Source organism: Sinohyriopsis cumingii, chromosome 15 (genome assembly GCF_028554795.1).
Source record: "Sinohyriopsis cumingii isolate HCF-2022 chromosome 15, ASM2855479v2, whole genome shotgun sequence".
NCBI classification, from domain to species: Eukaryota; Metazoa; Mollusca; class Bivalvia; order Unionida; family Unionidae; genus Sinohyriopsis; species Sinohyriopsis cumingii.
In genome coordinates, this window is record NC_142975.1 from 71,088,293 (window position 1) to 71,115,037 (window position 26,745).

Below are 26,745 nucleotides of genomic sequence, written 5' to 3' on the forward strand. Positions count from 1 at the left end.
GCAAGCTTTCTCACATACCCACATTGGCCAAATCCTAGACTCGAATGCATGCAGACATAGGTGAGATGGCAGTGATCTGTAACGGAGAGCGCTTTAGACCACTCAGCCACTCAGGGCCCTGCAGCCATCTTGAACATCATGTTATTGCTACCCCTGATGAATAGAAAGTTGTGTTTGTTGCTTTTTTATCAGTGGAAAGCTTCTTATGGTCTTTAGTTGATCTTAAATAAAAATTGCATCAATCTGATATCCAGTATGGATGGCACAGTGGTTATCATGAAAATCTGATCAATTCTACCGCTGTTACATCATCAACATTGGGTTTTCATCACTAGACTTCTTACGATGTCTGGCTCATACTAAATGAAACTGCACTGATGTGGCATCTGTTACAGCCATCATGAGGATGAGGATGTTAATGAGGAAATAAAAACGAGAACAAATTTAAATGTTTAACAAATATCTTTGCGACCAAATATCTAGTTCCAAAATACTGCAGTTTAATTTGCATTTTATGCCGCCTTTGGTAGCAGTTGCAAGCATAAGCACTTTTACTGCAAAGTAGAAACTTTCGCGGCTGTAAAAGTGTTAGTCACTTTCAAAAATGTAACAGCTGATCAGATTCTATTGCTTTTATTTAAGTTTGGTGCTGACTTCCTTTGATGATGGGTGCTTTGTTTTTATTGAAGATTGTAGGTGGTTAACTTTGGTGAAGGATGTATGTGTTATTGAATTAAATGCAGACTTTTGAGGACCAAACAAATGCTAGTTTGTTGCATTGGTGACATCGAAACAATTGTAGAACATTGACTGAGACCTTTTTTTCCATTTGCTTAGTATTTATACAGAATAATCAGTACTTCAAAGGCAACAGGTTTTCTTTGAAGTTTCAGTGAAACTAAATTTTTTTAAACCTCACAAAAAATTGTCATTTGGTTGATTGTAGTCGTTTTTCCAGCCTTCAGTGGTTGATGGATTGTAGCTAATACAGTGGGCCATAGGATGACTATCTGATCACAATATACATTATCAGGCTAGGTGTTTGCATAAGTGGATTATGATGTAAAAATGTGCTGGTAAGATGCATTTGTCAATATGAACAAAGGATTTGTTTATGTAATATAGATAGATTCCAGTGCATTTATAGTCTAGTTTGGGGCTTCCGTTCTTGGTGCCTTTGAATTGCTCCATCCCAAACCAAAGATTGTACATATAAATTTCAACAGCTAAACAATGTTTGCATCCAGAATATACCAGATGGTATATTATGTCACCAATGAGTCAAAAAATAAATAAAATTGCAATTTGTGACATTGGCAAGTCCAGTGCCATCCCTGAACATGAGGTTGTCATGAAAAGACTTCATGTGATGTCTTGGTGCTCATAAATAAAAATGGTGCTGATCTGACATCTGGTATAGTATAGCTGCTTTGGTGTCCATACTGAAATTCGTGTCACTATTTCTTGATACGGGGTTTTAATAAAATTACTTCTTACAATACAATATCTAGTTGTTCTCAAAGGAAAATGGTGCAGATCTGCCATCCAATATGGCCAGACCAATGGCAGTCTTTAAACTCTTGTCACTACTCTTCCTGTACAGTTGGTCATACTGAAATGGTGTTTTTCACTAAAATCTATTTTATGGTACCTAGTTGCCTAGAATTAAAAAAGTTGACCCTCTAGCGTGTGTGCCAAATCTTCTTGTTGCTATTTGCAATTCTCCTGAACAGATTGCAATATTGACATCTGTTTTCATTAAAAAAGACTTAACATCATGGGTCCTGAATGAAATGGTACCAGCATGATACCAAATTTGGCTGGCATGATATCCATATCAGAAACCATGTTAAAGCTGCCATTCCTAAACAGATGGCCATAGCAACATTGGGCTTCACTGAATGATTTCTTAAGATATCTAGTTGTTTTTAAATGAAAATGATGATGATATGACTTCCATTGTGGCTGCCATGGTGACCATCTTTAAAATGTTATTTTGGCTTCTTGTGTATAAATAATCCTATTGACATGGATGGTGGGGTTTTAACATTAATCTGTCTTGTTCAATGCTTTATCTGCACATAACTTAAAAATTGCACAATCCCACTTGAGCAAAACTTGTATGGCAACATCCATTATGTCGGCACTAGTCTCAGTCCTGGCATGTCACATGGGAGAAAAAACCCTGTTCAAACAAATTCTAACTGCCATGCATGCTTTGTGTCTCCTTACACCTTATCTTTGATCCTTAAATCAATCACATAACAGGATTCTACACATGTTCCATTCACTGAGGCCATGCGGACATAGAACACAATTAATTTTACTATATATTCTCTACATTTGTTTCTTAGTACTGGACTTTCCACTGTGACAATCAATACAAATCATATGTTAATCTAAAATATATTCAAAGATGACTTCAGCATGAAGTTCTTGTCAAAGGTTCACAGGCATTTTTTTGAAAGGCTGGACTATAAACAAACCAGCGTACAATGGAACACAGATTTCACTTCCGGATCATCACCAAGACCTTATTACTCACTGTACACTGTCGCCGAAACACACACAGACAACCACACCATAAGCTCATATTCTAAAGAATAAACAATTGCCTTTAAATCCACACCAAGAATGCCTAAATCTAACTCTTGTATCACCACCAAAAGGAGACAGGATAAAATGCTCTAAAAATAGACTGGGACTACATTCGTAGGTACTGAATCGGAATTATTAATTGTGGCCTTATTCCTAACAGGCCCAATTTTTTATGGCCAATTTTAGTAAAAGTCGTATGTTTGCATGCCACACCTATTTCAGCTTTATACATGAAGTCTTTTTAAATTTCCTTGCAAACAAGACATGTGACAGCTGTCAGAAAGTGTGTAGTGCTGGTGTTCCACAGGGTGCTTTTGTTGTTGTTGTGGGGTTTAACGCCATTTTTCAGCACACGATAGGCTATGTATGGTGGCCAGTATTAATGGTGGAGGAAGAACCCGGGAAAACCCCAGAAAGAACCACCGACCCACAAGAAGCTACTGGCAAGCTTTCTCACATACCCACATTGGCTGAATCTGAGACTTGAACCGGCGCAGACAGAGGTGAGATGGCAGTGATCCGTAATGGTGAGCTGGTCCAAGTGCTTTTGAGAAACCAAACCAGATTTTGCTAAATCTTCCTTAATTATATGACATTTTCAAATGCAGTAAAAACCTAATTGTAGTTGATAAGACCTGTCTGTAAATATGTTTGAAATTTTAAAAATATTGATACATTAAATTTAAATGGAAATTGAAATAAACATTCGAATTTAAAAAACTAACTTTTATTGAAAAATTAAAATTTCATTCAAGTTATAAAATTCAATTTGACAAATTTTAGACAGCAGAGTTGATTCCTCTCTCATGAAGACCTCAGCCATGTCTTTTAGGTGCTGTATATCAGGGTGCTGATGTGAACTAATCTTGTTCACTTATGGCAGTACACTGCACATGTCCTTAAGAAACCTTGCTATCACCACTGGACTACTGGAGAGCTTCCAAACTGATCCAACTTTTAACACTTTGTTCCATAGTGATAAATGCATCCTAAAATATATGCAGTTTCTAGCTAATCAGGTAGACTATGTATCATAGAGTTTAAGGCAATGTTGGGGCAGTGAGGTTTGATCATTGGTACAATAGTACATACCATTATACAGTAAAGTCAAGTGACAATGTACAAAATTAAAATATATTACTATAAGCAGCCTTAGTCATGAGGGAAATACTTCTGGATAATGCAAGTGTATACAGCCAAATGTGGCCACACAGATCAACTATAGGTACCAATAGATTCTGTATCGTCAACTAAATTGTGAAATTCTGATCCCCAGAACATGTACACAAGGATGGACATTTGCATATTTGGGACATATACAATGTACTTGTTAAGATCAAATGTGCAAACATAATTCAGATGATCTGTTTGAACAGTTATAGTGTATTTTTAAGAGTGTTGGTTACCAATTATTATGCTCATTGATTCAGTGGAATCAGATATCAGCTGATGCTACAATGCCACACTGTCACATTAGTAAATTGAAATATGTTACCATACGTAGGCATATTCATGATGAAAACAACATTTTGGGATGTTTTCAGTGCACACAGCCAGAAATGTGCCTTACAGATTCACTATAGGTACAATATCAGCCTATATGATGTACTTAATGTGAACTTTGATCCCAAACATTCTAAAATATATGGGTATTTGTTCATGTCGGATATGTAACCATGTTAAGATCAGTTGTACAAAGTAAAATTCAACTAATCTGTTTGAATATTTTTTATTTAATCTTTAGAGTGTCAGTTAACAAATATTATTAGTAATTAATAATGCATAAAGCAAAATGGATCATTATAATTCTCATAATATCGTATAGGCCACAATATCAATCAATATCTCAACGAAACTGAACAATAAAATGGAATGCATTTTGTGTTCAACTTACATCATTTTGCTGTTTTCTTACATACAAGGGTAGTATACCAAGGGAAAGTATATTTTATCCCTTTGACCTGTATTTCATTCTCTGGCAGCATATCATGATTTAGTAGAGAACTTGAGCAGATTCTAGTACAAAGTTTTCATCTCTGTCCTCTCACTAAACACCCAACAACTATGTTCATAAACAATTGCTGAAAGCTATATAATCAGATATGTGTTAGTCAGGAAGTCACCCCATCATAAACACGTAAATTAACTGCTTGGACCCCTAATAAATAGTTTGAATGACCTAAACACACAATACAAAATATAATTTTGTCTTCATATATTTTAAATGAAGGTCTCATTTTGACTTACAAAGATATTTTCTCTGATAACATTTGACAAATATCCATCATTGGAGCTTGTATATGGTGTAGGAATATATACATGCTGATATCATTTATTATCATTCCAAATAAATATATATGTGCATTTTGGGGGGAATTTTTTGTATTTTTAATTTCATTAAAAAATTTCAAATAAAAATCTAATTTTATTAATTTCATTCTTATATTTTCAAAGTCAGTATACAGAACATTAAAATTTCACGTGTCTATCATTAATAATAAAATTTTTATATCAATTTAAACTTTACTCAAATACTGCACTGATAACACAGAACATGAATAATTTTACTATTTATTTTCTACATTTCTTTCTCAGTACTGACCTTTCCACTGTGTGATAATCAATACAAATTATATGTTTATGTAAAAGACCTTCAGAGATGACTTAACGGTGAAGTTCTTGTCGAAGGTTCACCAGCATTTTTTTGAAAGGCTGGACTGTAAACAAACCAGTGTGCAGTGGAGCACAGATTTCACTTGCGGATCATCACCAAGACCTTAATACTCGCTTTACAATGCCGCCGAAACACACACACAGACAACCACACCATAAGCTCGTATTCTAAAGAATAAACAGTTGCTTTTAAATCCACACCAAGAATGCCTAAATCTAACTCTTGTATCACCACCAAAATGAGACAGTAAAAAATGCTCTAAAAATAGACTGGGGCTACATTCGTTGAACCTAAACTGTTAACTCATTAACCCCTGGAGGTTTTTGTCATTTTCACCTGAAATGTGAGTTGGAAACACATCTCGGGGGCTATTTCTGAATACATCCTAATACATTGACTTCCAAGAGATTTCCTGTTAACCTAGTGCCTAGTTGTGTTACAAACATCGTTTTTCGTTTGCTTTTTCACTCGTGCATGAGTAGAAGAGTAAAAGTTTGATTTTTTATTATTTTTTATGGACCTATCTTTTTTGTATCAAGACTACTTTTTATTCCAAATACCCATCTTATCCTACTTTTTGCAAAGGTTCGCCTGTCGGTGCGCAATTCAGACCAGTCTGCCTTAGATCTGAGGCCAAAAAGTCTAAAAATCCAGACTAAAAATCAGATTCTGACCGCAGCCGAATTTTGGGTGGAAAATAATTGGGTCCAAAAAATTAGGTTTTTCCCTCTGTATTTTGTAAGGATTCGGCCAATGTGGGTATGTGAGAAAGCTTGCCAGTAGCTTCTCGTGGGTCGGTGGTTCTTCCCAGGGTTTTCCTGGGTTCTTCCTCCACCATTAATACTGGCCGTCATGCATAGCCTATTGTGTGCTGAAAAATTGCGTTAAACCCCACAACAATAACTGTATTTTGTAGTGCAACTAGAACGTCCAGATTTTTGGTAGCATTGTAGAGCTACATCTGTCTACCTTTCTGTAATATCACCCACTTTAGTGTATCATGCATGACCTTGACTCTACAGAGCTCAGCAGTAGGTGACTACCTCCTGATGCATAAATGCGGTGCCAGGGGTTAATGAGTTAATTGTGGCCTGATTCCATATTAAGAGAGAATGCACCTTCAAAGTGAAGAGATAACAAGATTTGTACTCTTACTAATGTTCATACTCCTGGTGCATAGCATCATTTTATGGTGATAATGATGAGCTTTAGAATCATCAAATTAATTCAAATAATCACTCTTTAACAATGCAGTGTGGATGTTTAATTGAATACGATGTTTAAAAAAATGAAAGGGCATCCAAGAAAACCATAAACCTACAGGACAGTGGATTGTTTCTGTTTGATTGTTTCCTCAGTCATCTCGTACACCAGTTTCAAAGTATTTATCAGAGCCTCTAAGTGGAGGGGATGAACTAGATTCAAATTAGTATGATAACCTTTATGTTAATTTTGACCTCCTTAGCCAACAAATCAGTTGTTACCAAGCATATTTAGTCCTGATCCGTCCTACATTTACATGTTTTTTAAAACTTCATTGGCACAAAGATCAAAATATAGTGGTTGACATAATAATACCCAGCACCAATTATTAGGTTGCTATAACATTGTATTCAAAATTAATGTCACAGTTGTAATATACAGTTAATATTTCTTTCTGGAATAGGCCTGCTCATGGGTAAACCTCTCCAGTTGATACATTGTTAGGAGTCCTGCGTACAAGCAAACCTCTCCTGTTGATACATTGTATGGAGTCTTGCAGTTGTACAAGCAAACCTCTCCTGTTGGTACATTGTATGGAGTCTTGCATACAAGCAAACCTCTCCTGTTGATACATTGTATGGAGTCTTGCAGTTGTACAAGCACACCTCTCCAGTTAATATATTACAGTTGCTTCAGCAAACCACTCCAGTTGATACATTGTTTGGAGACTTGCAGTTGCTTAGCAAACCCATCAGTTGATGTATGGAGTCTTGAAGTTACTTAGCAAACCACTTCCCTTGATATTTGTATGGAGTCTTGCAGTTGCTTTAGCAAACCACTTGTTATTTGTATGGAGCCTTGCTGTTCACTTTACGCAACTCCAGTTGATAAGTTGTATGGTCTTAATCACTCCATTTGATATTTTGTATGGAGTCTTGATAAAGTACTCCCTCTCAATAATGCATGTTCATTGTAACCATATCAGTGACCCATGTTGTAAGTGAAGGAGCTCTATACCAGTGTTGTACTTAGGATCATATAGACATGGGTCACTGTGTCCCCACCCTCTAAATTTGAAAACAGAACATTTAAAAGGTCAAAGGAAAAATGTAGTACATTGGTGAAAGCTTAACCATGTAGTATCATAGTCATGTTTGACAATGTTTCTTATTTGACAATGTTTCTTAACTTTTCAACCACATACACAACAATATATAGAGAAAGCTAACCTGTAGATTTTGTCCTCATGTTAAGGACTTCATCAGCAGACGGATTTAATCTCTACTATCTGTTAACTTCGTTCAGTGGAATAAACTCCTAGATCGAGAAAAATCCTGGTTTGGTGGGGGGGTAAGGAATTGATCTACATTCGTGTGCACAAACCAACACTGAACAGGGATGGGGCCATTACAACCTGCCGCATATCTGGGACAATCTGATAACAGTGCTCACCATTCCATCGAATGATGTTAACTGTCAGTAGTGATTAAATCAGTTTGCTGATCCTTGGCGTGAAGACGAAAGCTTCAGTATAGCTTTCTCTATATTGTTGTGTATGTGGTTAAAAAGTTAAGAAACATTGTCAAATAGGAAACATTGTCAAATAGGAAATATGTACATAATGCACAGGTATTGAAGAAAAAGTAGATAATTTGTATTTGCTTTAACTGTTTTTCCACCTTAAGATAATCATCTATTGCAATGTAATGCATACAAATTAACATTGTCATAATTTCACCGTCATTGATGGATAAAGTTTTCATGAAATTTGTAATGTGATCCCAAAATGTATATAGGCACTATGGGTGGCTGAGTGGTCCTAAAGTACTAGCCTGTATAGATCACTCACACATCTCACCTCTGTGTACTTTAATTTAAGTCTTGGTTTGATCGACGTGAGAAAGCTAGCCAATAACTTGCCACGAGTCAGTGGTTCTTCCCAGGTTCTTCGCTACCATGTATCATATGCTGAAGAAAATGGCATTATACCCCGCAATAATAAAACAAAGCAAACCCAAAATATATGTACAGTTTGGCAACATTGTTGAATCAAAAAAGTTTTTAAAAAATTCTATTCACAGCTTAGGCAATATGTCAGTTGGCGAAGTATTCTTTGGTTCATTGCATCATCATTGATTTGCCCAGTGTGTGTGTGTGTTGTTTGTGTGTGTTCACTTGCCATAAGGTGGAACATGTTATGTATGGGTTGGTTTTTTTCTCCTGTTCTATCTATTATTTTTATATTTTCATATAATAGCTTTTGTTCTAGACCACTAACAGCACAGCGATCAAACTTTGTGGGTGGCTTGCACTTTGGGTACAATAAGTTTGGGATGGAGAAGGCTCATTGTTCCAAGTGCACTGTAATTTCATCACTATAGGTGGGAAAATTAACAATTTAGAAACATGACAACTGGGACCATGGAAAAATTAAACCAAGACATTGGGTTAACAACTTTGCCAAGTTGTACATTGTATGTCACATCAGACCAGTACAGAAACAAGTTGAACTTGCTATTAGGAAATATCCAGTCTGAATTTTGACATTTTAATTTTCTGTATACTCTAAACATTGACAGATTACTTTGCTCACACAGCTTTTATACAGAGGTTTTGCCATTTGTCATAATAGCTTAATGCAGTGCATATCGTATATACTCACTTCTGAGTCAAGTCCAACTTCAGATAACATGGATTATGATCTGCTGTATCATAATGAGACAACATATCAGGGTCTGTGTTGTTTCTTATACTGCAATGGCAGATCTGGGTCAGTGCAGTTTTTAGCTAGACTCCACTTATAAGCGATTATTATATGGTAACGCAATCTAGTTTGTGCAAGTAGTAGTGCAGTTTTTAGCTGACCTGACCAAAGGTCAGGTCAGCATATGGTATGGCCCATTGTCTGCATACGTCACCTGTCCATTTGTCAAGTCCATCTGTCAGCAGGTGCTTGTGAAGATTAGAGGCTTCATTTCTAATCAGATTTGGCTTATGTCATTAAGGCCCTGGACAATATTGATCAGAACAACCCCACAGATAATAATCATATGATGTTATATCTGAAAAGTTGAGCTTGTGAACACTCAAGAGGACATATTTCTAATTTAGTTTGTAAGCTTATACAGAGATTCTGAATGAGTTCAGTTTATATGACCATCCTACATGCATATTAATTGGGTGATTTTGCACTTTATTGGCTGAGCTTGTGAACACTCGAAAAACCATATTTCTGTTTAATTTTGACAAGATTTAGTATTGAAGCTTCTATCATCATGGCCATAGATGTACTTGATTATGAACAACATCCACACATTAATAAGGTGATTTTAGCCTATGAGCTCAAAGGAGGTTGATTATCTGATCAAATTTTTATCAGATTTGGATTTATTAGGATCATGATGTACATCTTTGCTTAACTGAAAATATTCATTGACATGTGTGTGTGTGTGTGTGTGTGTGATACATCGTAGAGAACAGTCTGGGTGGTCTTACAATTTTTATTAACAGAACCTTAAATTTGTACATGTATATCCATATGGTATAATTACCCATCACTTTGTTATCTTGCTAAAATTGCCTTTTCTTCTTTTGTACTTAGCTGAGAGCCTCAAGAAAGAATTGCAAAACTAACTGGGATACCCTCTCAAAATAAAGAATTATTATTATTATTATTATTATTATTATTATTATTATTATTATTATTATTATTATTATTTTCATTATTTTCATTATTATTTTCATATTATATAGGATGGGTTTGGTTTATATGAGCAACATCTGCATTTTAATATAGTGATCTTAAACCTGTGAACTCTTTTGGCCTTTTTTCTGTTTTGATTTTGATCAGATAGGTAAGTAAGCTTATATTATCGAGGTCACTGATGGATTTGATTATAAATGTCATCCATGCATATTAATGAGGTGATCTTAATCTGATAATCCGAGGTTATGGGCACTCAAGGGACCATATTTCTGATCAAATTTACTATGTAAGCTTGTGTCATCAAGATCTCAGATGAATTTGATTGTGCATATTGATGAGGATCCAGGATGTTGAGATGGTGGGAATCAAACTCACAACCTTCAGGTCAGGAGTCCAATGCCGTACCTATTGAGTTATTACAGCTCTTTTGGTGGGTGTCTGAAAGGTTTAAGTTATGACTTATGGGACTGTAGCCCAAAGGGGGCAAGGACAGACCTAGTAATCTAAGTTAACGGCACAAATTAACAACTATTTAATGCCAAGTACAGGTACTCCCCGAGATATGTAAGGGTTACGTTCCTGGGACCTCTACGTATGTTGGTTTTTATGTAAGTTGGGTTTTTACCTGGCTACATATGGTTCGACATCATGATGAAGGGTAAGTTTAAGAAAATACAATAAAAATCCTTAAGATTATGAAAAAATGTAACAGAAATGATTTACACATGTACATGAGAGGAGAAGTGGAAATATATACTGTGGATGCACTCTTTTCAAAGATTGTAAAACAGTCTGTACACATGTATATGGTTCATTACCTATCTGTGCATTTATGTATGTCGCAGTTTGCATATCTCTATTCTCAGAGAGTACCAGTAATTGTATTTACTTCAGAGTTGAGGCTGTGAACAGTTTCTAAGTTATGAGTTGGGGGCCCTTGTTCCCAGGGATAGGGAGAGACTGAGCAGAGAATAAATGATTTGTCCTTTTTATGCAGAGAAAAATGTGCAGTATATATGTCTGGGGAAAAACGTACATGACCAAGATATTATAGATGTATAGTAGCTCTGTGCTCCAATCATTTCTTCTCCTTCTTGGGGCATGAAATTAACTCTACTGTTTCAGTGCATATTACCATGCATTCACAAGCTGACAGAGGAGCAATATCATTTGCATGGGGCCTTTTGCTGATTGCCATGAAACTTGGTGAATTGTATGGTTTTGAGCTGATGGCATGAATACTGGCAAATCACTTTGCTACCACAATTTTTTTCTTCTTTGGATCTACTGGTCATAGATTAAAAGAGATGGTCTCTTGTCCATCATCAATCTGTCCTTTAGAACAAGTTTGTTATTAATACTCCTCCTGAACTGCTTGAAGAATTGACATGAAGCTTGACAACCACATTCATCCCACCATCTACTGGTTGGTCCTAAATGAAAAATCTTTACATTACTTCTGCTGGATGGATGGTCTTGTCAACTTAGTTTTCACTGTTATAGTTATATATATATAGCAGGTTTTAAATGAAAACGGCATTCATCAGACCTCCAACATGGCACCATATTGGCCATCTTATAAATTTTTTCACATCTACTGTTGTATGAATGATGGCATTGACATAGGGTTTTCACTATTACTCATAATGCAATATTAATTGATTCAGAATGAAAAATTTTCACATCTGACCATGAAGCCTGTCTATATATTTGTGAACGAGTTTTCAAGGCACAGTTGTGCGCACGCCATTATAATTAAACTCAACAACAAAAAAAGCCATAGCCGATTAACCCTGGAGTTAGATCAAAATCCATTGCTTGCTTTTGTGTAATTCATTGAGCTTATGTACAAATAGATTTGTATATATACAAGTGAATTTTAACCAGACCTTTTATTTAGTTGTGTTCCAATTAACAAAGCTGTTGCTTAGCACTTTGGCATAGATTTTAAGGTCAGTGGTCTTCACTCTTGGGTTGTTAGCTGTATTGACTTGTGAGCATCATAAAACAAACAAGTATGAATGAATTGTTATCAGGTCCAATTTGTGAATATATCGGATGAATAGTTGGAATAATTATACTTTGCAGCAATACATTTATAGATTTCACAGAACTTATCACATGGATATATCTTTACATCTTCTGAAACAAGTTGAATGAATTTCTATATATCAGGGTCAAGGTCAGTTATTTTCTCGATATCAGGGTCAAGGTCAATGATTTTCTTGATATCAGGGTCAAGGTCAATTTTCAGGACTGAATTTTGTTCTGATCTTACTTCTTAAAAAAATAATTGATTTATTGAGTTTCTCAAGATCAGAGATGGTTTTAATACTCCTCAGTTAAAAAGAAAAAAAAATGGTCTTCTAAATTGGGTAAAATAACCCAAATCTTTGAGGATTAAATTAGATGTTTCAGTTTTTGAGATTTTCATTGTACTGGCATTCTTTTTTAATCCAAGAATGAGGTGTATTTCACATACAGTTTGTTTTCAAGTGGAGTTTAGTTCATCAAGGTTTTGGTCTTGAGATGTTTCAGGATAGCTATCTCTGATTCTACCATCTTGTCGGTGAAATGTTGACAAATTGTGGCTTAAATTATCTGCTGTCACTGCTATTGCAGGATAGGTGTGTTATATGTAAACAACAAGGTCCAAATCTATTGTTCATGGCCCTCTAATACCTTTATCATTATTGCTATGGATTATATCGACAAATTCAGATTTTAATTTCAGACTTTTATCTACCAGTTTGTATGAAATTTCAAGTCTTTGCCTTAATTTTCTTGTTCTTTTAATAGCAGATATATGTGAGATCCATCATTTTTCTGAGATGTGTTACAAACATGGCTGGCTTATTCACCATTGATGGAAGTTTCTGTCAATTTTCAGGATCTGATTTCACACATTCAGCAGCTTGAGGGTGATATGGAAAAGAAAGATGAAGAAAATTGTTATCAACTTGGTCATATTTTTCTGAGCTTAGTGTTCTACTGCATCATTTGTCCATAATTCAATATTTAAAAAAAATTTCATGTCAGCTTTCAGGATCTTAAGACAGTATTTCACCAGCTGGAGGCCCTTGCAGAACATTGTAATTGACTAGGTCATTGTTTTATCTTGGTCCTTGGACCCAATTTTTTTAAATGTTCGCTGAAATTCCTAGTTGATTTTCAGGACCTGATCAAACGGGTTCAGCAGCTGGAAGCTCATGTCAAACAGCTGCAGAACATTGTCATCAAGAAGGATCAGGAGGGAAGCAGTGATGGTCATGCAGTAAAGACAGGCAAAAAGGCTAAACCTCAACGTTTGTTTGATTTTTCTAAGTAAGTTAACAATTACTATAGTGACTGTTTACAAAAGTATGGTTGTGGGGTTTATTTTCCGTCAAAGGTACGAGGGAGAAAAAAAAACCTACAATGAAACAGAACAAATAAATTAAATTTACAATACTACAAACAAGACAAATATGATACACAACCAGCACACCGGTATTCAATATATAGTAACATGACAACAACAACAATGAAGACCCTAAACATTCAGATGCTACAGTTCTTGTGAATTGTATTCGCCACCATAGGTGTAGACACAATGGATAAGATGTTCATCCAGAAATGATACCACCAGCGCCTAGGGTATTTATTATGTGCCAGGTAGCATCCCGTCATGACAAACACACACCTGAGTCACAATCGTATGAAATCCTGATCAAATGCTGAAAACAAGAAGTGATAGATCCACATCACTACAAAAACTTATTGATAATAACTACATGCGATCAGTGAATTGTTTTGTTTGGTTTGGTTTTTTTGCTTTACTACTAGAGGAAAATCCAAAGATGCAAAGATACATCATGTTTCAACCCTAAATTAGTGACTTTCATGTACTTCTGAATCAATTTGGATTGGTCTAGGCTATATTGCGTTCTTGCATGATCTCTCAATTAAGAAAATACTTTTAAAAATGAAGGATCTTTGTTCAGGTAAACTAATACCCACAGTAGAGCCACTTGTATTTATATATACAGTCTTGCTAATTTCTTATTTCCAAATGACCATGTACAAAATGTAATTCATTTTGAGCTCTTAATTTTTTATTTTTGCAAAATGCTAATGTTTGCACACAAAAAAATACTTAAAAAGAGATATCTGTTCAACAGATAAAAGCATGTAACTATTTTCTATTCAAACATGTACATGTTTTCATTATTGTAGATTTTCATAATACCTTAGAGCTCAAACCAGAGGAATTATGTGAGCAATTTAATATTGACAACTGGTATCTTTTTAAATTTATATTACTTTCAAGTAGTTATTTCAATTCTACAATGAAAAAGAAGCAAATTTCAGTTTGTTTACACCTAGCACTCTATTTATATAGTAATACTACTGCGGCAAATGGTATGAATCTCACTTCATTATTTGTTGCACACTCCTGTGATGCCATTTAGGTATTAATCTTTATGGCTGAAACAGCTGGTGACATTGACCTCTAAAAGAATTGTCCTTTTGTGCTACATAAGCACCTCATTCCCTTTGAGAGTTTTACCGAGAGAGGAAATGGGTTTTATGTTGGAATATATGGTATACTCGACCACCATGACATTCAAAACATCATTTTGCTGGGCAACTGACTGCTCAAAACTATTATTAATACTACATATACACGCTTTTAAGTTGGGTCCAACTGCAGACTACATAGACCCTGATCTGATGTGGCATAATGGGCTGGCAGATCTGGGTCTGTGTTGTTTTATTCTTCTGATTACTCCTGACAAACTGGATAGAGACCCATATCTGCCAGTAAATGTATGTCTATGCAGTTTGCAGTCGGAGATGACATACAAGGAAGTATTTGTATTTGTTCAGGAAACAAAGGTAATAGGTATTGATGTCTCAGTTTGATTCTGTTCTGATAATATTTGCTTCACAATTTACAGCCTCTGTTTAGAAGATCAAATAATAATGACATTGAAAGATAAAGATATTAACACAGCTATCATTTGTATTTATTACAACTGGGGCAACCATTTTAAAAACAAGTCTATATTGATCTTAGTCTTGCAAGAGCATTAAAGCATAAATTGGTAATTCTTCATAAGCATTCCAGTAATTGGTATATTGTATTCAGATTTTTAAGAGATCAGCTTCCATATATCAGACATGTATATTATATGGTGTTGCGATTGAGACTACCAGAGTGAAAGTAATTTTAATATCCTTTATATTATGTAATTCTAATCAGGGCTTAGTGTAGGTGGCAGAAGTCAGACTATTTTGTAATCAAATCAGGCAGAAAAATACTGGAATTAATTTATTTTAATTGTAATCACTTTTTGTGCTTTTAAAATAAAAAAGACCTTTTCAAGGGTGCTTAATTGAATTATGTATCTGGGGTGGGGTTTTGATTTTTTTTATTCGTTATTCAGATTTCTGGTTTCAAGTACAAATAAAATCCATACAAATCAATACACCATGAATTAAAGTTAATTCGCAGTATCAAGCATGCAACATTAGCCAATTGGAAATGGAAAGCAGCTTACAGATTTTGTCATCAGCAAGCTGTTTATAAGAAGATTATGATGTGTTTTTCTAAATTGCAGATACAATACCCGCCACGTTGCTCTGAAGATAGTGTATTTAGGATGGGACTACCAGGGTTATGCAGTTCAGGAGGATACAGAGAAAACTATAGAAACAGCTTTGTTTGATGCTTTGCTTAGAACACGTCTTATTGAGTCCAGGTTAATTTTTGTACCTTAAGTTTTTTGTACATTGATTGGATCAAAAATTAACTGGAGAATGTATGTGTAGCTGTAATTATTAGGCAGTAACGGCAAATATGAATTACCAGATAAATAGTGGAAAGTGCAGTGGTCATGCATTCACTTTGCTCTTCTATACTACTTGTTTTGTTCCTAGAACATATACCCATGCATAGGTAAATGGTCACAGTTTATAGTCTGTGTTTTGAGGTTGTCTGGGAAGGAGGGTTTCATGACCCTCCACCTGAAAGACTACCTCAAGCCAAATCCAAGTTACAAGTGATTACAGTTAAACAAACATTCTCCAGCATAGTGATACATTAAAACCTTCAGTGACCATTTAAAATTTACTGGTTAATCATTATAGTACCTGTTCATTATGTTAGTCCTGCACAGCCACCAGACTTAACTCTCTTGCCTCATGATATTGTGTCGCCAAAACCTATGGGCTACATCATTATCGTGATGAGATACATCATTATTGTGATGGGCTGTATCATTATCATAATGGGTCACACCATTTTCGTGATGGGGTACATCATTATTGTGATGAATTGCATCATTACTTTGATGGGATACATCATTATCATGATGGGCTACACCATTAACGTGATGGGCTACATCATTATCATGATGGACTGCATCATTACTTTGATGGGATACATCATTACTGTGATGGGCTATATCATTATCATGATGGGCTACACCATTATCATGTGTGATGGGCTACATCATTATCATGATGGGCTACATCATTATCATAAAACGTTTCCAGTACTAAAATTACATCAAAAACTTGGCTGAATTTAGACAGTTCCATCTTTAGAATGCACATTCAGATTGAGGCAAGCTTTTTGTGATTTAACTATAATTAATGTTCTGTGAAAATGATGTAGCCCACCAAAGATCCTGTTGTAGCAGCTATTTCTCTCAGATGGTTTTCTTGTCTGAGCATTAATGATTATTGTAAACACTAAGACCAATTATTTCACTTGAAGATGTAAAGCTAATGTAGAAAAGCTGAAGTGACCCAGATGCAGTAACATAGATTGCTGAGACTGAAGTTTCAAACTTCATGCATAATAAAAGGTTTTCATTGGATGCTGGATTAGAATTGTGATTTGATCCATTCATAAATGGCACTGATTGTTTACCTGATATGAGCCAATGGTTCCATCAAAATATTTAAATTAGCTCAAAAGTATGTATGATATAACGGGAATATTTTTACATCCTGCTGATTATTTTCTCATTTTTCAATGTCATATCTATAACGAGAATATTTTTACACATTGCTGATTGTTTCCTATGTCTAACCTATAACAGGAAATATTTTTTCAAATGTGAATGTGTAATAAATACAGGAATCCACTTTACTGTGATTTCCTCAAAGATTATTGCATGAAAAATGACTGGTTATATGTATTTTTCTTTCAGAGAAACCTCCAATTATCACCGCTGTGGCAGAACAGATAAGGGTGTTAGTGCATTTGGACAGGTAAACAATTACAGTTGTCATTCTGGTGGTGTGGGTGTATGTTTTGTTCTACCAATATTTTGAATGCTTTTATAGTATTATTATTGGCTGTTCCCAGATAAAAGGAATGGGGATTGGGAGACAATTTATTTTAAAAGGTAGGTGGAGGTAATCCAGGCTCTTCAAAGAGTTCTTTTTTGGGCTAGTCCAAATCAGATTTGATGGATGGTGAAGACTTTGTAAAGTGCCTTCTGTGACCCAACCACCACATTTAATTCAAAAATAACTTTGGGAGTTTACAAGTCCATTGGGCAAGTACTTAATAATGTGTTTTTATTGCTGTATAATGTGTAAAACATAATGTCACTATAACAAATGATTATTTACTTACACTCTGTGTGAATTGTTGAAAATAAAATTTAGTCAAAGGAGAAAGTGATAACCAGTGCCACCAGCAATTTGTTTTTACCCACTTATTTTTTGTTGTATACATCATTAAATGTATCAATATAGTTTCCCATTTCCTTCAGTATAGTTTTTGTTAGAAAATTCTTACAGTTAATTGGATTTATCTGAGATTATTGCAGTAACTTGACCAACAAGAATTTTAATGGAATTCTTCTCAGCTGCTCTTTTCCATAACAGAATGACCTGTGTCTAAATTCATAAGAATGCTATTAACACTGTTGTTATTAGTGTAAGTTTTCATTGAGAAAAGATATATAGACCGTTTTGAATTTTGTTTCTATAAGTAGAGCTAACTGCTAACTGTGAATACCCAGATGTGCCATCACATAATGCACTGGCAGGTCATGGTCTATGCAGTTTTTTGGAAGTATTCAGTGAAATAAGCAACATAGATTCAGATCTGCTGACACATTATGCAATCGCACATTAGGTTCTGGGTTGTTTGCAGTTGGACTTCTAAGCAAGTGTATATGTTACTTTGTGATATTAGTGTGAGCTTGTGTATCCTTTTCATGCGTATCAAGTTTGATTTTTTCTGTCAAAAATATAAATTTTTTGTTTTGCATGTAAATTAGTTGATTAGGAAAACTAGAGACCAACTGTTTCATAAAAAGTATCATTGTAACAACAAATAAACCCATGAAAGGTGGTACCCTATTTAAAAAAAAGTCAATTTACTCCAGATTCACTTAGCAAAGTATGCTGTTTATATTAACATGCATGGTTAATTAAAAGTTAGAAGCATTATTATTATTATTTTTATTTTTATTATGATAGTTTGATAAACAACAAATGATAGATATATTTTCACTGCTTTTAAATCGTTAAATTATGTTAATAAAGTGCATCTGTACCCCACATATTTTGACTCCCATGCATGATAACAACACACACACACACACACACACACACACACACACACACACATGCATACATACATATATATACATTTGCAGAATTTTAAAAAATTGTTCAGTTGACCTGGAAGATATGAGACTCCCTTAATAATACAGTAATCTGCTGGTTGCAAACAGCTTGCTATGTGAAATTATTCAGCACGTTTTGTAGATTTCATACCTATTGAATGCTTGTATAATATCCTTGTTTTTCACCCTTTTTGTTCCATAGGTTATATCAATTGACTTGAGAACCAACCTGTTGGAAGGGACTGGTGTGAAAGTGAGAGAAGGTGGAACTGTCCGTGACAGACCAGGTAATGAAATGATGGTGATGTGCTTTAGTTAGATGTGCATATTATGTAGGAATACCAGTCTTAAGAGTTACCTATTAAAGAGTTAGCGACCTTAAACGGACACATTTTCCACAGCCTATGAAATTTTTGCATACGAAAATAATCGTATTAGGCAGCTACCTGCTGAAAGAAGTCACACTGTTCACTTCCTTGAGGTGACTGCTTATGGACAGGTTTGATTGGACATGTAGATAAAACCATTGTAGAGTGGGAGAAAGGATTCATGGACAGGATTTTATGTAAATTGCCTTTGTATGAAGGAAAATTTAGAAACAAAATGCCTATTTTTGCTACAGTATGAAATCTAGGATGCATACAAGCACCTTTTCGGTGTTGGTGACCCACTGCATTTCATAGATATATTAATATGTACAGTTTTAAAACAAAACAGTTTTTGGTAAATTAGGAAAACAGTGGTCAAAATAAGTATATGTTTGTCATTGTATGGGGGCAGTTGAACAATTATAGGTTACTGCATTTGTATGGGAAACTATGAACAAGTTTTTGGGATGGAATACTGCACAGCCTTGGGAGCGCAGTATATCCATCCGACAAAATGAGTTCATAATTTCCCGTACAAATGCAGTAACCTTTTTATTGTATGCTCATTTTCTTATTCTACCTAATGCTTAATTATATTGACAAAATCCACTGCAAGAAACAAAGTAACTGAATGTATGCCATATTCCGAACTAAATACTCAAGTGCAGACATAAGTTTTGAAAGAAAATGACGTTTATGTCTACTTAAAATTAAAATTTGGAGTCATATTGTGAATTAATGTGCATTGCCACAACTTTTCCATTTGATCTGGAATGAATAGATTTTGGTATTTTTGTTGATTCTACTAATTTTCGTGATTATGGACTGGATTTATATGTGACAATTCCACATGAAATAAATTGGATTGAAGAAGCGTGTTGACATCTGCAAATGTGTTTGTTTCTGTCATTGGAAGTTTGAAATCATAATTGTGGGGAAGATATGAAGTCTTAAAGTTGGAAATATCAAAAAGCTTTATGGAATTTAATGCTTATTTCATTTTGAGTGCAGTAAGGATGATGTAATTGCACTTATTTGAATTTACAGTACAATTTCGAAATGTGTAATCAAGATTGAGAACCTATGACATGGCTCATATATTTTGGATTTGCAGAACTTTTGAGTTTAAAATAATTAATCCCATGTATATCCGACTTACTTTGTGGATCCCAAATATGTTATAACAAGGATTAATTGTAATGTAAAGAATTTTTTATTTTAATCAAGGTTCCCACGCTATCGGGAAAAAGTCAGGAGAAATGAACATTTTTTTCCTGACTGAAAAGTCCTTGAATTTTGCAAATAGTGCCGAAAGTTAGGGAAAACCTGGACATTTTCCTTTTACAACTAGATGCCCAAAACAGTTACATAACTGAGTTGTAACTGAACTGATTGTGAGTTAAATTTATTGAGTTCTAACCAGAAATATTGGAGTTTGCAGTTCGAATCATTTGGGTGATTGCCATAAATAAATTTGTTGAGACAATCCAAACGCTCAGTGGATTAGATTCATCTGGTAGACTTTTTGTTTCAGTTTGATATCCGTATATTTTGTTTATATGGAAGGTATGAAAACCAGTCTAGCATCACAAGAGGCCATCATGGTGGCGTTCAAGCATACCCGCTTTGAGGATGGGCAAGCAGACTTAAACGTTATTAAATCAGGTTAAACCTGCATGAAATTGATATGAAAATTATTTATTTTCTCAGAAATTACGAGTATTAAAATCGTTATGTCTTTAGTCTGCTGAAAGACGATAAAACTAATGCGTTGATGAAATTTGAGTTGGTACTAGTGATTTTGATTGCTAGTCGCACGAGCACACAGAATCTCACAACCGTCATTTTCATATGTTGTAGAAAAAAAAGTAAATCAAAGTCGTATACTGGTTGTAATAAAAATACAAAAACAAAAGAGCACAAAATTCTCTGTATTCCGAGACCAACTTCCGAAGTTTTGTTGTATCACGTGACTACCATGTTGACATGCTCTCTCATGCAGGGAGTATACGAAGCAGGGAACCAGACTACTCTGCTTGATGAATCAGACTGGCCAAGTTTCTTGTAGTTCTCGAATAAATATGTTGAGAATTATATATTCATTCTGGTTTTTACAAAAAGTATCAGACTTTCATTTAATATAAATGAAATTTTGTACAACATTAAAAAGGAGTTGTTGATATTGCGTGACTATTGGACTTCCGATGTCATTGTGTGAGAGTTGTGAAGTCATGTGACTATCAACGCAAATGGCAAGTACCAGATCAGGTTTAATTTATGCCAAGTTTCGTCTAGTCTGTCAGCAGATTAAAGACATAACGATTATAATACTTGCCATTTTTGAGAAAATAAATAATTTTCCTATCGATTTCATGCAGGTATAAGTCGATATAACAGTGTTTAAGTTTGCTAGGCCACCTGGTAAGCTATCTTACGGTGGTGGCAGATTCCAAATTTTTTTATTTGTAATTGCTCTGAATCTACACTCCACCCTAAATGTCCAAATATGAAAAATGGGGTTGGAATATTCGGAGGAACCCGGATTAGAATTTTTTAAAATCTTTGAGCTGAACTTTGGTGCGAATCTATTACAGTGACATGTAGCTTGATGCATTGGTTTCAGATCTTAAATAGAACGCAGGTGAAATAGGAAATTGTCATCCCTTTTATTATATATTAAGAAACGATAAGAGCCCATGTATCAGTACAGGATTTGGGACAAGAAGACAAGTTGATTTTACAAAAAATTCAGTCCATGTTTATCCAACAGTATATAATTTTGAAGGTCTTTTGTCAAAATTTAAATCAACCCTTTTGTAAATGTCTTTAAATGATGGAATTTTTAGCCAAATCGTCTAAGGAGCTTAGGTTGGTTGAAAAATCTTGTTTGAGATTTTATTGGCACACATAATATCAGGGTTAAACTTTTTTCGTAACAAGATGAAATTCTAATACTTTGCATTTATTGTTGTTTTTTCTTTCATACTGTGATAGGAAATGTTTACTTTGTATAACATGCACATATATTGCCCTAGAATTTTTTGGAATTAAAAGTTCGAAAGGAAACAAAATAATTTATGCTCATTATGTTGTTTTCACATAGCAACATAATGCAGGTCAGCAAAGTAAAGTTAGGATTTGTATTCTGTACATTGAAATGGCTTTAAATGCCAATTTATAAGAATATAGTTAAATTTGTTTTGTTTTGACTCATTTTGTGGTTTTGTACATGATTATCTTATCTGATATATATGTTTTGGAGAGTCTTGAAAGAGAAACATCTTCAGATTTGGAAAATGCATCTTTTATAATCCAAAATGTTCTTTAATTCCATTCATTAATGGTCAAATGTTAATCTTGAAAAAAATTAATTTCATCCTGGAAAACACCTGGAAATTTATATTTAGAAAAGCATGGGAACCATGTTTAATGGTTTGACTAGTTGAACTATTACTGTAACTCTTTGAAGAGATTTGAACCTGGAGTAAAATTTGAAATTCATCTGTTTTGTTTTTGTAACTCTTGGAACTTAGTTATCACTTACGACTTTTTCAGGGGAGAAGACTACAGAGATACGTTATGTTCACATATTGAACAGAGTCCTTCCACCGGAAATTAGAATTCTGGCCTGGGCACCTATGGAACCTAACTTTAGTGCCAGGTAAGTTGAATTACTTCCACAGAAACATGTCATACACTGAAATACTACCATAAACTGTGTGGCTGAAATATTATGGCCATTATATAGGAGTAGCCAGAATAAAGAACTTAAATAATGATTCAGACAACCCAACTAATGAAATATGTGGCCGATCTCCCAAGACATCTAGTTTTCAGAGGGGCTAGTGTAGAGAAGTTGCACTGCTTTTGAACTGAATTTATATGGTGTCTTTAATGATCAATGTTAATATCTGGTTCATATATCAATAATAAATGTGTGCATGAGTGGTTTTTACTCTGTGTCAGAGGAAATACAAAATGAAATACCTAGAATTTGTTGAAAGTTTTGAGTTATGTGTAATAAATAAATCATTGTTTTGTATACATTTAATTGTAGCCTTCCAATATCTCCTAGTTTGATGAAATAAACTTGATGGGGTGGGGCCTGCAAAAATCTATTTGCCCAGTCAAGCAAGTACATGTACTAAAAATGCTTACTCGCCTATAACAAAATCTTATTCAACCAGCCAATTTAGAAATATAAAAGGTAATATGTAAATGAGCTCAGTTTGATCATGTGAAAAGTTGCTTTTTGGTATGTGTTTTGTTATCCCACTAACATCATTTGTATGTAATTACAAATTGACAGTTTTGAATCTTTTTCTGGTAAATGTTTATTAGTATTGAAGAGTGAGAGCATAACATTTGCATGAGCTTAAACAAATTATGACATAAACTTTCAGTGGACAAAATTGGCATTATTCTTTATAAAACAGCCTGTGATTAAAGAGAAATACTGATTAGCTTTGAATCAGCACTCAGTCAGGTGATTGGAAAATTTAAATGACTGCCAAAAATGTTTATGTATCATTTCGAGTGGATAATTGAATTTCAGTCCCTAACTGGATGAACATGTTGACAAAAACTTCTCTCTTAACTGACATTTTTGTCAGAATCAAAGGAGAGGACTCCTAATTTTAAATCTTAGGTGCACTGCAAAAGCATAGTCAGACATAGATAAAATTAACAAAAGAACAAGTTTTAAGGCACAGAAAAAGCTTCAGTTAAGAGGCTTTTCATTGTCAGCTCAGAATAAATTTTTGCTTGCCAAAATTTATACAAAGCATGAAGGTCCACATATTGTAAATTTTCATAGGCGGAAGCAGTTATTTTCTCAGCTTGCATTTAAGACCAAAATACTACTCATGGACTTGTAATGTAGGTATGTTTGAAATAATAGAATATTTTTGCACAGATTTTAAAAGCAAAGTACTGGGAATAAGCAGCTTAAGAAAAATATGATGTGAAATATGGATTCTAAGAATAGCTGTTGTAAATCATAGCAAAACAGCTTATCAGCAGATGCATTCTTAGAGATTTGACAATAATAGCCTAATGTTTATATTTTCCACAGAAATTTTAACAGATTTATAATGCCTCTGTGGAAGAAATGCACTCGGATACTGAATTGTATTGCCAGGCTAGAAAGTTGTACACAAGACTGGCAACTTTTAGACTTATAGCCTGTATGGTCTGGTTGAACTTTTGGGGATTTTCCAACACTGTTTGATTCAGTACATATTTTTTGTTACTTTCAGATTTAGTTGTAAGAAAAGGACATACAAGTATTTCTTCCCCAAAGGAAACTTGAACATAGAGGTAAGACTGTGCTGTACACTAAATGACTGCCGTTACACAAAAATGAATCCCACACTTGTTACACACCACTGTGTGACACACACCCTCGTATAGTAGAGATATGGGTCCCTTGTTTCATGTGATTTTAGTGCTGATGATAACTTGTTTCAGTGTAATTTAGAACACAACTTTACACTGGAACACCGCAAATTTTATTTCAATCCCACATGTCAGTGCATATATAACAGTATATGCAGAGTGTATTAGCCATATACATTTTAAATCCCACGTGTAAATGCATATATAACAGTATATGCATATATAACAGTTATGCATATATAACAGTATATGCAGAGTGTATTAGACATCTTTATCTTGTGCTGGTGTAGTTGTAACCTACACATCATTTCACAGTATAACAGGTGTAGTCAGGCCTGTTGTCCACTGCAGTGGGGGTATTAACCTGTGATAAGTTTACGATGGTCTTAGTCAGCACTAGGTGTGATATCTTGGCCTCAGTATCGTCCAGGCTACAAATTGATAGGTTTATGACCGACTTAGTTATCACTAGCTGTGATATCTTTGCCTCAGTATAATCCAGGCTACACAATGATCTTATCCTTTGCAGTAGATAAAACTGTTGGAAAAGTCGAGAAAAAGAATTGCATAAAAATCTGCTACCCACGTAGAGTTCATTTTCAGGAAGTTTGGTTTATGATAATGATGAGATGAAATGTTTGCTATGTTTACACTTTGTCTGCCATAACAGATAACACAAGATTGTCATCCTTTTTCCAAATAGGTTGGCTATGCCATATTTAGATATTCACCATGTTTGCTATGATCTGTTTATGTTTTCAAATAAAGCTGTAATGTCCTTAAATGGCACACCAAACATAATGCTGAAAGTAGATGTAGCATTACATCAATTAATATGGCAGACAATTCAACTGCAAAATTAAGCTGAAGACGGTAACTCAATTTTTACAAATTTCTACATATAAACTTTTTCACAGTATACACTAGAAAGTCAATATATTCAGTTATGTTTAATAATATTGATATATTCATATGCGTGTGTCATCCTAATAGCTCACTTCACAAGTGGCACATCTGCAGACACTTATATATTGCGATAATAGCATGCAAAAAGTATTCCAGTTCATTGCAGATTTCCATTTGTATATATGTCAAGGCACAGACTGGAAAATCCATGTATTCGTGTACATGTTATCATAAAGAGCTGACATTGCGAGTGGTATGACTGCATTCGCTAGTATGTTGCAGTCTTGACATATCAGGTATATTTTATGGAAAGAGCATACCCTGAAAAGTATAGGACACTATCAGCAACATAAAGAGTTTTCTCTGGGACCATTTGAGACTAGAGCCCATATCTAGATCGGACTAAATCAAATTACAGTACTGCTAAAAATTGATGAAAATTATTAATTTCTTAGATATATTTTAGCTTTTCAAACCAACAGTTTGGATCTTAATTCAAACAATCAATTCTGTAAAATGCATTTGATTGGTTAATATTGCTATATATGCTTTTCCTTCATGCCATCAGCAAGTTTGACGAAATTGGATACATATTTTTTAAATAATCTAGTAATTGTCTTATTTAATACCAAAACTTAGATCATTGTAGTATCTATCAAAAGAGAGATGGGGGGGGGGTATCATGCATTATTGGATCATTGTATTACCAATCAACAGAGGAGGTAGTGGTATTAATATGATTCCTAGATTATCATGCATTATTGGATCATTGTATTACCAATCAACAGAGGAGGTAGTGGTATTAATATGATTCCTAGATTATCATGCAATATTGGATCATTGTAGCATCTATCAAAAGAGAGATGGGGGGTTATCATGCATTATTGGATCTTTGTATTACCAACCAACAGAGGAGGTAGTGGTATTAATATGATTCCTAGATTATCATACAATACTGGATCATTGTAGTATCTATCAAAAGAGAGATGGGGGGTTATCATGCATTATTGGATCTTTGTATTACCAACCAACAGAGGAGGTAGTGGTATTAATATGATTCCTAGATTATCATACAATATTGGATCATTGTAGTATCTATCAAAAGAGAGATGGTGGGTTATCATGTATTATTGGATCTTTGTATTACCAACCAACAGAGGAGGTAGTGGTATTAATATGATTCCTAGATTATCATACAATATTGGATCATTGTAGTATCTATCAACAGAGGAGGTAGTGGTATTAATATGATTCCTA

At 34.5% G+C, this 26,745-nt stretch overlaps 1 protein-coding gene across 2 annotated transcripts in view; it reads left to right on the top strand.

Annotated features, from left to right (window-relative positions):
- Positions 1-26,745, top strand: part of LOC149782046 (uncharacterized) — a 93,016-nt gene that overhangs the window by 47,969 nt on the left and 18,302 nt on the right. For both annotated transcript variants that reach the window (XM_089933456.1, XM_089933455.1), the window contains exons 4-9: positions 13,357-13,505; positions 15,785-15,925; positions 17,384-17,444; positions 19,020-19,104; positions 22,741-22,846; positions 24,444-24,504. In XM_089933456.1, coding sequence (XP_089789582.1) covers positions 13,357-13,505; positions 15,785-15,925; positions 17,384-17,444; positions 19,020-19,104; positions 22,741-22,846; positions 24,444-24,504 — 603 coding nt within the window. The remainder of the gene's footprint in view (positions 1-13,356; positions 13,506-15,784; positions 15,926-17,383; positions 17,445-19,019; positions 19,105-22,740; positions 22,847-24,443; positions 24,505-26,745) is intronic.